The sequence below is a fragment of the Calidris pugnax genome, unplaced genomic scaffold, assembly GCF_001431845.1.
Source record: "Calidris pugnax isolate Ruff unplaced genomic scaffold, ASM143184v1 scaffold135, whole genome shotgun sequence".
Lineage (NCBI taxonomy): Eukaryota > Metazoa > Chordata > Aves > Charadriiformes > Scolopacidae > Calidris > Calidris pugnax.
In genome coordinates this window covers 859,048-874,628 of record NW_015090961.1, presented here as the reverse complement: position 1 = coordinate 874,628, position 15,581 = coordinate 859,048, and the positions used below count along the sequence as shown (strand labels likewise).

The window sequence follows — 15,581 nt, the reverse complement described above, 5'->3', positions numbered from 1 at the left end:
AAAGATGACCTGTCTAACGTGTAAATGCAGTCTTCAAAGAGAACAATTAGAGGCCACCACCCTCTAGTGGGGCTGGTGCTCCATCTGCCAACGCTAAGTGCTAAAAGTTTCAGAGCTCCAGAATATTCTCTCAGGTCCTTGGGTTAGTGTTGCATTGCACAGGAGTCAGGGAAGATTACTTAGACACTGAGAAGTGGCACATTTTATAACTTGAGGGAAATAATAAAAGAATAAATGCAGATAAACTGATAAATAAATAAATTTATCAGAGTTATGTTGATGGTTGGACTATATGACCTTAAAGGTCCCTTCCAACATAGACAATTCTATGATTCTAAGAATAAATGCATAACTTTTGGAGACTGATGATTACATTACCTGAATCCTCTGCACTTTGGGAAAGCTCCGGAAGCTTTTGGAGCAGCGTGGCTGGCTGATGATATTCCAAATCCAGTGGGAAAGCACGTTCATAGGTGGGATTGGACTGGTGGATCTGGGTCTGGTTGTTGGCAATGGTGTAGCTATAGAAGGAGAGGCGAACCGTGGCATCCTCCTCCAGGATTCGACGTGGGGCCTGCAAAAGAGAAAGAAAAAAAAAATGCTGAGGCCATGCTCAGTTGTTAAGTAATGTATTGGCTGCAACCACAGCAATTTCCAGTAATATCTTGGACAGGGCTGGCATCCTCCCCTGCTGTGAGAACAGAGTTTTAGCTGCTCTACGGAGCTGGGGAAACTCTGCGCCTTCCACTCCGAGATCATCGGGGTTAATACTTAATACTGAACTTGTGTCTGCAGAATAGCCCCATTGTATTACCTTTTCCAACCTTTTTTGAACATACTGCTTCCAAAGAATAACGATTATGATCATCAGGAGCAGAAGAATAATAGCCACAAGGCAGCCCACGAGGATGGAGGTATTGGAGTCATCTGCTTTCTCTCCTATCCAGGTGCTGGTTACAGAAGAAGTGGTTTCTGCAATCACAGAGGTATGAAGAAGAATCTGGAGTTAACAAAGCCCAGGTTGTTACCTGTGCTGGCTAACTGCCACCACGTCCCTTCCTACAAGTCCCCGGTACAGAAAAGATCTCAAGCAGCCTCCTGAGCATTAACATTAGCTGGTTCACATTTTGCTCTCATCAGAAATTCTCATTTTGGAGGCTCACAGCTAAGAATTGTGCAGAGAACTTCTGCAGTCAGACTGTTCTTAGCCGTGGAACAGGTTCCTGTGACAGATCCATGATAGATCAGACAGTTTTCAGAGTTTCTCTGGCTGCACATAAAGCTCCAGCCCACTTGCTGTGAGGCAGCCTCGGCCAGCTGAGGGAAGAAAAACCAGCTGAGGCTCAGAGGACTGTAAAACACAGCCCTGTGCATGAGGGCAACAACCAGGCCATACCCCGGATCTCCAGAAATGGAGAGGGGAGAGGCCACGCCAACTAGGGTGTCACTGTGAAATCCCCTGACACTTGAGCCCTTGGCAGGGTTAAGTGACAGAAGTCCTTACCCCAAGTCCCCTCGGTAACGTTGCACTCTGTTTCCAGGAGATCAGTCGTGCTGGTGGCTGCCGTAACAAAATTGGGATTCACGCTCTCCATGTCTGTGGAGGGGAAGGGAAGGCATCAGTTCAACAACCTCCGGGCTCCTGCCAGGGGTGAGTGCAATCCCAGCCACCATCCCTGCCTTCCCGAGCAGCACGGGGCTGAGACGTCACCACCAGAGGAGCAGAGATACCTGCTCACCTCTCAGCACCCGCAGGGATGAGCCTCTCCACCACACAGCGTGTGCTTCCTGACCCCAGCAAACTGCCAGTGTGTGCAGGAGCCTCCCCTGAGCTCGGCCAGAGAGAAGGAGCTGCAGCAAGAGCTTTCCTTTTTCCCATTTTAGCATAATTATAAGAATAGTCAGCCCAGCCCAGCTCAGGAGTCTGCCTAGTCCCATGCACGACAGCGAGGGGAGCCAGGGGGGGCTGCTATCAGCAAGGTAAGGAGCAAGCTGCCATCAGAGCACTCTTTCCTCAGGAACCTCCTCTCATATAGCTGGTTAGGGACCTTCTATTAGGAAGCTACAGCCAGGTCAGTTCACTGTCAGCACTGGCAGTTTTCTCCAAGACTTTGTCCATTCCCTTCTAGAGCCCTTTAAAGCACCTCACGGCACCGACTTATGCATCACAGTTAAGACTTGGGAAAAAAAAAAAACAAGTCAGCCACTTACTTTTCATAATCTGCTAACTTGATCATCAGCTCTACATACAATTAAATTATTTGTAACAGAATACTCGGTAAAGGGGAGTAAAAATCAATCCCACAAGCAGCAGGCAGCTGTCCCAAGAAGAAGAAGAAACGCCCTGTAGTCCAATTTTTTATTGTGCTGGTTGTGCTTCTCCACATGTGCATCAGCCTGAAAAGCACCCACCGTAGACCAGACCCTTCTGCCCCTGCATTGTCCTTCCAGCCCTCTCAGTGCTTCTACCTCCTCCTTGCTATCCTGTAGCCCCACAGTGCCCTACACCCGTGTTAACCCCACATGTCCCACACCTCCACACCATCTTTTCTGCTCCCTGTGCTTCCCCAGATCCACTCGACGTGGAGGCATCCTCACCTGACTGGAAGGAAATCTCACTCATCATCATCCAGGTGTCAGCGAAGTAGAAGCGGCAAAGTATGGCTTTACCCACGCGCTGGTTGAGGGGGACAGTCACAAACCTAGCGCTGGGGTTTTTGTCATCTAAGACAGTTGCCACCCCGACAGGTTCGGGCTCCCAGTCTGCAATCAGGCGTGGTTTGAACAGACACTCCACCTTCTGGAAGATCTTCACCCCCTTGGAAAACATGTTGTTACAATGCACCTGGGAAGAAGAGGAGCAGATCAGAGAGGAGGAAGGCTTACGCACACCTAAATCAAGCCACAGGGATTTTCTGTTCATGAAGATTTTCTGTTTCTAATTTCTCCCTGTGTGAATACTCCTAACCCAGAATGAGTGACTTGTTCCAGCAGAGCTTCATCCACTCGTAGTGTACAATCAGAAAATTTGTGCAAAATTGATTCTGAAATAGCTCTTAACTTTACCCGCATTAACATTAATGGTCAAATATGGGGAGGCTCTTCAAAAGGCCCATGTAAAAATCAAACAAACCAACCCTGTACTAATCTAAAGCTTCACAGACCAATTCTCTTGAACATACACAGACTAATTCCCATGAACATACACCCTAAGAGGGGAAAGAAAACCACACCAGGGCTCTAGCCTCTTCTAGAAAGCCTTCAGCATCCACAGTCTAAGATTGCTTCTTCCAAAAAAATGACCAAGCAATACATGCAGGCTGGAGAAGATATTCCCCCTTGACACACAGCAGCTCTTCTGCTATCGGTGCTCCTTGAAGACAACTGAAGATCTAAATTTTCTTTACACCATCGCGTAAGCCTGCATCCACCAACCTCTCTTGATGGCTCAGTAGATCATTGGGCTGTCCCTGCTCCCACCACTGGTGTAGCTAATGATGTGGAATTTGAAGGGCAATCACTAATCACCTGCTGCTGCTGCCAAGCTAACATCTCACTGAAACAAAGGTGTCCTCTCTCATCTCTGAGGTGGTTCTTCATAAGCCACTTCAGACTAAGCAGTTCGCAAACTGCTTTGAGGCTGACTTCACACCTCTGCATTTGGGAGGTTTGTTTTACCCTCCCTTTCTGCTCTTGGTTTGCACCCAAACAAAGAGGCTCCAGCATAGAAGTGACATCTCTGTGTCCCTGGGCTGTGGCCCTGCAGACCCAGCAACACCAAAGTCCTGGGACTCTCCCAGGCCTCCAGAACTTCCAAGGAGCAGGCTTTGCAAAGAGGGACAAGGCTTGGAAGGATCCCTTAATGCTGTTTCTTCAATGCAAATCTCGCCCTGCACCTTTTTAAACAAACTAACATGGCAGTTTAAATCCTGCCACCCAGTCCTGAAGATCTAAACCACATTATTTTGGCACTGGGGCCAGTGACCAGGAACAAGGTGACCCTTAAAGTCTTCAGTATCCCTCAGTCCATTCCGTTTCCATAGCCGTGGTGGTCTGACCCTCCCTGGTGACTCCAGGAATTATTTCCTAATGACGATGGAGTATTAGCAACTGTGACAACAACAGCTTCCAAACGAAGGGCAGCTTTGAACTTTATTAATTGCTTGGCCTCTGTGAGGTCTCGCAGTGAATAGCAGCGAAGCAGTAATGAGGACGACAGGCCTGATGAGCAGTAAAAAGACAAAAGAGGGGTATTTGCATATAATTAGGAACAGATGAAGCTTAGACAACGTTATTCAATAAGGAGAAATAGTCATCCATAACAAGGCAGGGAAGCCTGAAGCCTGCACTATACAATTTGTGCCGTATTTGGAGAGGAGTTGGATACGGTCACATCTTGGACTGCTCCAGAGACACTGTCTATTCCAGACACCGCCTACCAATGTCCAATTTTATAACAGGCAAGCCTAAGTCATTTGCAATGCAGCTGCAATATTTGCTAACGTTTATTTTTAATACTTCCTTGGATACTGGGCAAGCTCAGAAAACTGGACTGAAGCTAACAGGTATGAAGCTACAACACAGCATTTACAAGCCACCTGGCCTGTAGAAAATACATGCAAAGCTGAAACAGACAACGTTCAATTAAGAATGAAGAATAATTTACGCTAATCAATACAGCTTTACAATGAAATACTAAATGAAACAGCTATTTTTATGAGCCTATGTGTTTGGTTGATCAGGGTGGCTGCGTTTATGTGATTTACCATATTTTTATAAGGCATTTGACTTACTCATTATAACATGTGACTCCAATTAGCATAGTATGAACTCACAAACTACATTAATGGATTAAAAATTTGTCAACTAGTAAATCTCACAAGTTTCAGGGCACAAATCATTCTTCTGTAGGTGTTTTTCTAGCAGGAATGTATTCCTAGCTCAAGGTTATTCGCTACCTTTTTCAATGATCTGAAAAAGACAGCAGAATCGCTAGCAATAAGATCAATTAAATGAGGAAATAAATAAATCAAAGTTTCCTAAAATAATCTGAAGTTTTCAGGACTGACTCATTTCAGGTGAACTCGGGAACAACATGTAAGTGATGCTTTCTAAACTGGACTTTTATCCTGGACACCAGTAACTTTGAACTGACTTTTAGCATGATACCAAAGCCTTAATGAACACTGGCTGTCTGTCTGTTGGCGAGGAGAAGCAATATGATCACAAAATTCATAAACAAAGAAAAATCACCCAAAAGGAGGAAAGTGGTACCACTCTTTTACACAGTTTGATGGAAAACCTGCATTCAGTTCCGGTTTCCATACAGCCAAAAGAATACTGGCAAAGGAAGAAAGGATTGGAAGACAGCTACAGGAATGACCCTGGATCTCATGGGGAAGGCACTGAGAAGTTCAGGCTGCTTAGATTACTGAAGAAAAAATTAAGAGAGTGGTTTAATCACAGTGTAGAAGCAGGAAAGTTTCTGAGAAGGCAGGACTCTTTCTTTTTTTGCCAGCAAAAGCAGACCAAGAGCCAATGGTTGCAAGTTAAAAATAGACAAAATAAAACTAGGGTAAGTAACCACCAAAACAATTTACTTAAGGATGTGGTGGGTTCCCCTTCATTTGAAATCTCTACAAGAAAAGCCACCAATCCTTTTTAAAGGATTCTTCTGTTTACTACAGACTCAAAGTTCAGTTCATCCTTTTCCTGTGTGTTTAAGAAATTTCCCACAGCACAAGCAAAGATTGAGGCATCGAGAGAAATTTTTGGTCAAAACGGAAGCACGTTCCTTTACCTCAAGGGTCAGGCAGCCCTTAGACAGTAAGCAGCCTACATCCTAAATCCTCCTCAGCTGCCCAACCACTGCTTCAGATGGCTGCCTGTTATCCCTTTGAGCCAAATACTGAAAGGAGAAGGACAGGATGCCACCCAGAGGGACCTGGACAGGCTGGAGACCTGGGCCTGTGCAAACTTCAAAGTTCAGAGGATGCCACCCAGAGGGACCTGGACAGGCCAGAGACTTGGGCCTATGCAAACCTCAAAGTTCAGGAAGACCAAGTGCAAGGTCCTGCACCTGGGTCGGGGCAATCCCAGGCACAAATCCAGGCTGGGGAGAGAATGGACTGAGAACAGCCCTGAAGAGGATTTGGGGGTGTTGGTGGATGAGAAGCTCAACATGAGCCAGCAACGTGCGCTGGCGGCCCAGAAAGCCCCCCACACCCCAGGCTGCACCCCCAGCAGCGTGGCCAGCAGGGCGAGGGGGGGGATTCTGCCCCTCTGCTCTGCTCTGGGGAGACCCCCCTGCGGCGCTGCCTCCAGCTCTGGGGCCACCAACATCGACATTGTTGGAGCAGGGCCAGAGGAGGCCATGGAGATGCTGGGAGGGCTGGAGCCCCTCTGCTGGGAGGACAGGCTGAGAGAGTTGGAGAAGAGAAGGCTCCAAGGAGACCTTAGAGCCCCTTCCAGTACCTGAAGGGGCTCCAGGAAATCTGGGAAGGGACTCTGGATCAGGGAGGGCAGAGATAGGACAAGGGGGAATGGCTTCAAACTGAAAGAGGGGAGATTGAAATGAGATCTGGGGAAGAACTTCTTTGCTGTGAAGGTGGTGAGAACCTGGCCCAGGTTGCCCAGAGAAGCTGTGGCTGCCCCATCCTTGGAGGGGTTCAAGGCCAGGTTAGGGGGGGCTTTGAGCAACCTGGTCTGGTGGGAGGTGTCCCTGCCCAGGGCAGGGGGGTTGGAGCTAAATGGTCCCTTCCAATCCAAACCACTCTGCGATTCCATGAGCTCTGGAGAGGCAAGTGCTCCTCTGCTTCACTTTCTACATTGACAAACTTGGGATGACTCCTGTTCTGTCTGTGGTGGACTCTACTGTCAGGCTCCTCATATCCTCCTGCTTTGCAAAGAGGATGCAGAAGGGATATTTGGAAACACCCAGACTCAAAGCCAGCCCAGGCTGCTGAAGAGGGACAAAGCTGACTACCTTCATGGAGGTGAAGTTCCGTGGTCGGTCAAACTGGAACTCCATTTCAACAGAGCCCGTGCTGAAGCTCTCGTTCTTCCAGCCAACATAGTCATAGCCCGGCCACACACGGTACTGGTGGCTCTGTGTGAAATCATCCAGTCCAAGCACACCATCCGTCAGCTGGCCCAGACCACCGTACAAGTGCCTAGTGAGAAAGAACCAAGAGTTAGGCAGAATCCAGCCCAGAGAGCTCAAATGGGAAAGCACACAGCTCCTTCAACGGGTACCAGGAAAATATTAGTTTGTTTATTTATCTTAACCCATCCTGGACAAGAACTCATTCCCTGTTATTACACAACATCACTTATTTTGTTCAGGCTGGGCTTTCAAAATCTTTCCCTGCTTGGGAAAAGGCAGAAGTTTTTGTATTGATATCAAGCACCGACGGCAAAGCCAAGCTACGAGCAGAGCCTCTCGAGAACAAAAACAGACTACAGAAAATGACACTGTGTGCTCTCAAACAGCTTTAATTGCGGCATTTCAGCATGGAGCTGCATGGGAGGAACCGCTCCATCCTGTCCTGGGGGATCCAGTAGGGAAAGCTTTGCAGGCGGGCACAGAAAAGCAGGAAAAGCAGCAAGACCACGGGCAGCTCAGGCAGCTGCCAGCTCTAACCAGGATCATTTCTGGCATTGCTCCTCGTGCCAGAGGGGAGTGTTATCGGCTCCTTTTCCAAGGCTGACCAGGCTCTTCACCCAGGACCCTGCCTCATTCTGCCTCCTAACCAAGGGTGCAGAGCCCCCTGTACAGTTTCCCAGCACAGCCCCAGAGCAGAAGGTGTCAGGTGTGGGACACTCCTGACTCACCTGCCCTTCTGGGCACCATCCCTGCCATGTCCCTTGTCCTACAGCAGGGAAAATGCAAACAGTTTGGCTCTATTAGTGCCTGAACTTGCTGCCTGGACCCGTTCCATCCAGCCGCCTCTGGCGGCGTTTGCAGCCCGGGCTGGGCTGCTGCGTGCACTGAAGCTCTGCAAGTCCATCCCAGTGGAGCTCTCCTGACACCAGAATTTGCACAGGTATGTGTGCCTTTGAACTCCAGAACAGGATTAGCAGCTGGAAGAGGCTGACACCTGCTCCCAGGCCAGTCAGGGATATGACCTCAAGGTTAAGGAGTTTGAAAAGTCCTTGCTTAGCACATTGGGGTTTGTGTCTACATCTGCAGCTCCCTGACACTCCCCAGCAGACCCTGCTCCCTCAGTTACTGCCACACAGCCAAGTGTAGCACCTACACCTTTCTGCACACAAATCCCTTCTTTTTTTTTTTTTTTTAATATCCAATTCCTACTATTATCTATGCAGCTTGAAAGCATCAGATATTAACATATAAAGACATTGTTACCCAGTATCTTGCAACACCCCACAAGCGTGAAGAATGCACTTTTCACCCCCTTATTTTAACCTCCAGCACCGCAGAACACAATGAAGTTTACAAAAATCACCTCTAAGCATGAAAAAAATTATAGGCACCATTAAACATTTTCAGGAAGCAAATACCAACTGAAACAGGACATAAAATAAAAGCATCTTAAGTCAACGGATGACACCGGGTCACTAAGGAGACACTGTCGGGTCACTTATTGGGCACATTCCCACCCAGGCAGGGATATGGTACCTCGAGAGGACACCCATGCCCAAGTCTGTCTGAGGTTTCAAGACACTGAAACACACTTAGATACCTATTTATAGCAAAGAAAGTGGTCACACTAAATGTCTGAAAGTTCAGGAAGTTATTTAACATTTCAGCTACAGACTCTTAATGAGCTCTCCTTCCATAAGGGACAAGTACTGAGTAAACCAGAGACACCTCAAAATGTCAATAACGTGCCACCCTACCCAACTAATCCGTGACATGAAAAATTAACAGACCTTGTAACGAGCTGCCAAAATCCAGGTACTTTAGGCTTTTTGACTCCAAATTGGAAAAGCATCATACCCAAGAAATCTTTACAGTGAGTAATCAGCCACCATCCTCTCATGCCACATTGGCAATGGTGCCTTTGCTGCCCTGGAGCTTCTCACAGGGAGTGATGCAGTTTTCCAAGTTGTTTCAAGTCCATCAGAGCTTTGCTTTCAAAAACAATTATCTCAAAATCTGTCCAGAAGCTCACAGGTACCAAGTGCAGGCCTAGAGTTCAGGTGTTGCACGCTTTCTTGGATGCCCAGTTTACCCTGGAGACCTCCTTGCATACATGTTGTTGCCGGTCACACCTTGCAGGTGGACAATATCTGTCTCAGCATAGTGAGGAACGTTGTTCTGAAAGCCTTGGTGAGGGGTGGACTTGGTCAGGTCGGGCTCAGCATAGTCCCCACTGCACACTATGGGGAAACCAGAGACACACGGAGTCAGACACTCCCATAAAACCAGTATGGCCTGGGTTCCACCCCTCTCCATCCCGCAGACCTCTGGGAATCCAGCCTAACTGCACACCTACGTCCTCGTACCAAGGTACATGCAGATGGAAGACACTGCTTTGCTTTTTTGGGGCTTAAACCAGATGAAGCCACACTTGTGCAGCCACCAGAAAACCCGTGAGGTGCCAGTGAACTCCTGTCAAACAGCTGCCTGCTCTGCCCAGTTATGAGAGCTACAGTTCTTGCCCAGACATGGAAAGATGAGTCTGAAGTGATTTCCTGTTTCTGATTCATCCTAAATACAATCCCTTTCCCTGACCTGACGCAGGAAGGTTGTCTGCAACATCAGACCTGCTCTGGATTCCCTTCTGCAATAAAACTGATCGAGGTTTCCATTTCCCATGTACATTTTAGCACGCCATGCCACCTCCTACAGCCTATCCACATAAATAGCATGGGATAACTCTTTACAATTAACTCCCTGTAAGGTCAGAATTACACAGCAGTTGTTCTGCTTCAGATTCCCACCCTGACTCAATCCAAATCAATCTTCCTGTGTAGTATAATGCTGGATCTTAGCAGCTTGTCAGTGCTTGGGGAATGCAGCACTGCCCTTCCATTCACTAATCAGCACTGCCAGCGCCGAGTAAAAAAACGCTGCTGGAAATGTTCCCTTCTGTGAGTGTCCAAAAACTCCCCAGGGGCTGGAAGCCAGTGCACCACTGACAATTCTCTGCTGTGTTTCCCCCTGCTTTTTCCAAGGAAATTTCACAGAGCCCTTCTTGCAGGAAGAAGTACTAAAGGTCTTCTTCACCAGCCAGCCTGGACAGCCCAGGAGTGCTGCAGGGACCGACCGAGACCAACGATGAGTGATTGCTAAAACCAGCTCCTAAAAGATGACCTGTCTAACGTGTAAATGCAGTCTTCAAAGAGAACAATTAGAGGCCACCACCCTCTAGTGGGGCTGGTGCTCCATCTGCCAACGCTAAGTGCTAAAAGTTTCAGAGCTCCAGAATATTCTCTCAGGTCCTTGGGTTAGTGTTGCATTGCACAGGAGTCAGGGAAGATTACTTAGACACTGAGAAGTGGCACATTTTATAACTTGAGGGAAATAATAAAAGAATAAATGCAGATAAACTGATAAATAAATAAATTTATCAGAGTTATGTTGATGGTTGGACTATATGACCTTAAAGGTCCCTTCCAACATAGACAATTCTATGATTCTAAGAATAAATGCATAACTTTTGGAGACTGATGATTACATTACCTGAATCCTCTGCACTTTGGGAAAGCTCCGGAAGCTTTTGGAGCAGCGTGGCTGGCTGATGATATTCCAAATCCAGTGGGAAAGCACGTTCATAGGTGGGATTGGACTGGTGGATCTGGGTCTGGTTGTTGGCAATGGTGTAGCTATAGAAGGAGAGGCGAACCGTGGCATCCTCCTCCAGGATTCGACGTGGGGCCTGCAAAAGAGAAAGAAAAAAAAAATGCTGAGGCCATGCTCAGTTGTTAAGTAATGTATTGGCTGCAACCACAGCAATTTCCAGTAATATCTTGGACAGGGCTGGCATCCTCCCCTGCTGTGAGAACAGAGTTTTAGCTGCTCTACGGAGCTGGGGAAACTCTGCGCCTTCCACTCCGAGATCATCGGGGTTAATACTTAATACTGAACTTGTGTCTGCAGAATAGCCCCATTGTATTACCTTTTCCAACCTTTTTTGAACATACTGCTTCCAAAGAATAACGATTATGATCATCAGGAGCAGAAGAATAATAGCCACAAGGCAGCCCACGAGGATGGAGGTATTGGAGTCATCTGCTTTCTCTCCTATCCAGGTGCTGGTTACAGAAGAAGTGGTTTCTGCAATCACAGAGGTATGAAGAAGAATCTGGAGTTAACAAAGCCCAGGTTGTTACCTGTGCTGGCTAACTGCCACCACGTCCCTTCCTACAAGTCCCCGGTACAGAAAAGATCTCAAGCAGCCTCCTGAGCATTAACGTTAGCTGTGTTCACATTTTGCTCTCATCAGAAATTCTCATTTTGGAGGCTCACAGCTAAGAATTGTGCAGAGAACTTCTGCAGTCAGACTGTTCTTAGCCGTGGAACAGGTTCCTGTGACAGATCCATGATAGATCAGACAGTTTTCAGAGTTTCTCTGGCTGCACATAAAGCTCCAGCCCACTTGCTGTGAGGCAGCCTCGGCCAGCTGAGGGAAGAAAAACCAGCTGAGGCTCAGAGGACTATAAAACACAGCCCTGTGCATGAGGGCAACAACCAGGCCATACCCCGGATCTCCAGAAATGGAGAGGGGAGAGGCCACGCCAACTAGGGTGTCACTGTGAAATCCCCTGACACTTGAGCCCTTGGCAGGGTTAAGTGACAGAAGTCCTTACCCCAAGTCCCCTCGGTAACGTTGCACTCTGTTTCCAGGAGATCAGTCGTGCTGGTGGCTGCCGTAACAAAATTGGGATTCACGCTCTCCATGTCTGTGGAGGGGAAGGGAAGGCATCAGTTCAACAACCTCCGGGCTCCTGCCAGGGGTGAGTGCAATCCCAGCCACCATCCCTGCCTTCCCGAGCAGCACGGGGCTGAGACGTCACCACCAGAGGAGCAGAGATACCTGCTCACCTCTCAGCACCCGCAGGGATGAGCCTCTCCACCACACAGCGTGTGCTTCCTGACCCCAGCAAACTGCCAGTGTGTGCAGGAGCCTCCCCTGAGCTCGGCCAGAGAGAAGGAGCTGCAGCAAGAGCTTTCCTTTTTCCCATTTTAGCATAATTATAAGAATAGTCAGCCCAGCCCAGCTCAGGAGTCTGCCTAGTCCCATGCACGACAGCGAGGGGAGCCAGGGGGGGCTGCTATCAGCAAGGTAAGGAGCAAGCTGCCATCAGAGCACTCTTTCCTCAGGAACCTCCTCTCATATAGCTGGTTAGGGACCTTCTATTAGGAAGCTACAGCCAGGTCAGTTCACTGTCAGCACTGGCAGTTTTCTCCAAGACTTTGTCCATTCCCTTCTAGAGCCCTTTAAAGCACCTCACGGCACCGACTTATGCATCACAGTTAAGACTTGGGAAAAAAAAAAAACAAGTCAGCCACTTACTTTTCATAATCTGCTAACTTGATCATCAGCTCTACATACAATTAAATTATTTGTAACAGAATACTCGGTAAAGGGGAGTAAAAATCAACCCCACAAGCAGCAGGCAGCTGTCCCAAGAAGAAGAAGAAACGCCCTGTAGTCCAATTTTTTATTGTGCTGGTTGTGCTTCTCCACATGTGCATCAGCCTGAAAAGCACCCACCGTAGACCAGACCCTTCTGCCCCTGCATTGTCCTTCCAGCCCTCTCAGTGCTTCTACCTCCTCCTTGCTATCCTGTAGCCCCACAGTGCCCTACACCCGTGTTAACCCCACATGTCCCACACCTCCACACCATCTTTTCTGCTCCCTGTGCTTCCCCAGATCCACTCGACGTGGAGGCATCCTCACCTGACTGGAAGGAAATCTCGCTCATCATCATCCAGGTGTCAGCGAAGTAGAAGCGGCAAAGTATGGCTTTACCCACGCGCTGGTTGAGGGGGACAGTCACAAACCTAGCGCTGGGGTTTTTGTCATCTAAGACAGTTGCCACCCCGACAGGTTCGGGCTCCCAGTCTGCAATCAGGCGTGGTTTGAACAGACACTCCACCTTCTGGAAGATCTTCACCCCCTTGGAAAACATGTTGTTACAATGCACCTGGGAAGAAGAGGAGCAGATCAGAGAGGAGGAAGGCTTACGCACACCTAAATCAAGCCACAGGGATTTTCTGTTCATGAAGATTTTCTGTTTCTAATTTCTCCCTGTGTGAATACTCCTAACCCAGAATGAGTGACTTGTTCCAGCAGAGCTTCATCCACTCGTAGTGTACAATCAGAAAATTTGTGCAAAATTGATTCTGAAATAGCTCTTAACTTTACCCGCATTAACATTAATGGTCAAATATGGGGAGGCTCTTCAAAAGGCCCATGTAAAAATCAAACAAACCAACCCTGTACTAATCTAAAGCTTCACAGACCAATTCTCTTGAACATACACAGACTAATTCCCATGAACATACACCCTAAGAGGGGAAAGAAAACCACACCAGGGCTCTAGCCTCTTCTAGAAAGCCTTCAGCATCCACAGTCTAAGATTGCTTCTTCCAAAAAAATGACCAAGCAATACATGCAGGCTGGAGAAGATATTCCCCCTTGACACACAGCAGCTCTTCTGCTATCGGTGCTCCTTGAAGACAACTGAAGATCTAAATTTTCTTTACACCATCGCGTAAGCCTGCATCCACCAACCTCTCTTGATGGCTCAGTAGATCATTGGGCTGTCCCTGCTCCCACCACTGGCGTAGCTAATGATGTGGAATTTGAAGGGCAATCACTAATCACCTGCTGCTGCTGCCAAGCTAACATCTCACTGAAACAAAGGTGTCCTCTCTCATCTCTGAGGTGGTTCTTCATAAGCCACTTCAGACTAAGCAGTTCGCAAACTGCTTTGAGGCTGACTTCACACCTCTGCATTTGGGAGGTTTGTTTTACCCTCCCTTTCTGCTCTTGGTTTGCACCCAAACAAAGAGGCTCCAGCATAGAAGTGACATCTCTGTGTCCCTGGGCTGTGGCCCTGCAGACCCAGCAACACCAAAGTCCTGGGACTCTCCCAGGCCTCCAGAACTTCCAAGGAGCAGGCTTTGCAAAGAGGGACAAGGCTTGGAAGGATCCCTTAATGCTGTTTCTTCAATGCAAATCTCGCCCTGCACCTTTTTAAACAAACTAACATGGCAGTTTAAATCCTGCCACCCAGTCCTGAAGATCTAAACCACATTATTTTGGCACTGGGGCCAGTGATCAGGAACAAGGTGACCCTTAAAGTCTTCAGTATCCCTCAGTCCATTCCGTTTCCATAGCCGTGGTGGTCTGACCCTCCCTGGTGACTCCAGGAATTATTTCCTAATGACGATGGAGTATTAGCAACTGTGACAACAACAGCTTCCAAACGAAGGGCAGCTTTGAACTTTATTAATTGCTTGGCCTCTGTGAGGTCTCGCAGTGGATAGCAGCGAAGCAGTAATGAGGACGACAGGCCTGATGAGCAGTAAAAAGACAAAAGAGGGGTATTTGCATATAATTAGGAACAGATGAAGCTTAGACAACGTTATTCAATAAGGAGAAATAGTCATCCATAACAAGGCAGGGAAGGCTGAAGCCTGCACTATACAATTTGTGCCGTATTTGGAGAGGAGTTGGATACGGTCACATCTTGGACTGCTCCAGAGACACTGTCTATTCCAGACACCGCCTACCAATGTCCAATTTTATAACAGGCAAGCCTAAGTCATTTGCAATGCAGCTGCAATATTTGCTAACGTTTATTTTTAATACTTCCTTGGATACTGGGCAAGCTCAGAAAACTGGACTGAAGCTAACAGGTATGAAGCTACAACACAGCATTTACAAGCCACCTGGCCTGTAGAAAATACATGCAAAGCTGAAACAGACAACGTTCAATTAAGAATGAAGAATAATTTACGCTAATCAATACAGCTTTACAATGAAATACTAAATGAAACAGCTATTTTTATGAGCCTATGTGTTTGGTTGATCAGGGTGGCTGCGTTTATGTGATTTACCATATTTTTATAAGGCATTTGACTTACTCATTATAACATGTGATTCCAATTAGCATAGTATGAACTCACAAACTACATTAATGGATTAAAAATTTGTCAACTAGTAAATCTCACAAGTTTCAGGGCACAAATCATTCTTCTGTAGGTGTTTTTCTAGCAGGAATGTATTCCTAGCTCAAGGTTATTCGCTACCTTTTTCAATGATCTGAAAAAGACAGCAGAATCGCTAGCAATAAGATCAATTAAATGAGGAAATAAATAAATCAAAGTTTCCTAAAATAATCTGAAGTTTTCAGGACTGACTCATTTCAGGTGAACTCGGGAACAACATGTAAGTGATGCTTTCTAAACTGGACTTTTATCCTGGACACCAGTAACTTTGAACTGACTTTTAGCATGATACCAAAGCCTTAATGAACACCGGCTCTGTCTGTTGGCGAGGAGAAGCGATATGATCACAAAATTCATAAACAAAGAAAAATCACCCAAAAGGAGGAAAGTGGTACCACTCTTTTACACAGTTTGATGGAAAACCTGCATT

At 47.3% G+C, this 15,581-nt stretch overlaps 1 protein-coding gene across 1 annotated transcript in view; it reads right to left on the bottom strand.

The window, feature by feature from the left end:
• The window catches only part of LOC106893954 (discoidin domain-containing receptor 2-like), a 62,751-nt gene that overhangs the window by 15,045 nt on the left and 32,125 nt on the right, over positions 1-15,581 (bottom strand). The window contains exons 9-18 of the mRNA XM_014952315.1: positions 12,873-13,119; positions 11,779-11,871; positions 11,088-11,245; positions 10,652-10,847; positions 9,198-9,345; positions 6,986-7,217; positions 2,599-2,845; positions 1,505-1,597; positions 815-972; positions 379-574 (exon numbers count right to left, since the gene is read on the bottom strand). Coding sequence (XP_014807801.1) covers positions 379-574; positions 815-972; positions 1,505-1,597; positions 2,599-2,845; positions 6,986-7,217; positions 9,198-9,345; positions 10,652-10,847; positions 11,088-11,245; positions 11,779-11,871; positions 12,873-13,119 — 1,768 coding nt within the window. The remainder of the gene's footprint in view (positions 1-378; positions 575-814; positions 973-1,504; positions 1,598-2,598; positions 2,846-6,985; positions 7,218-9,197; positions 9,346-10,651; positions 10,848-11,087; positions 11,246-11,778; positions 11,872-12,872; positions 13,120-15,581) is intronic.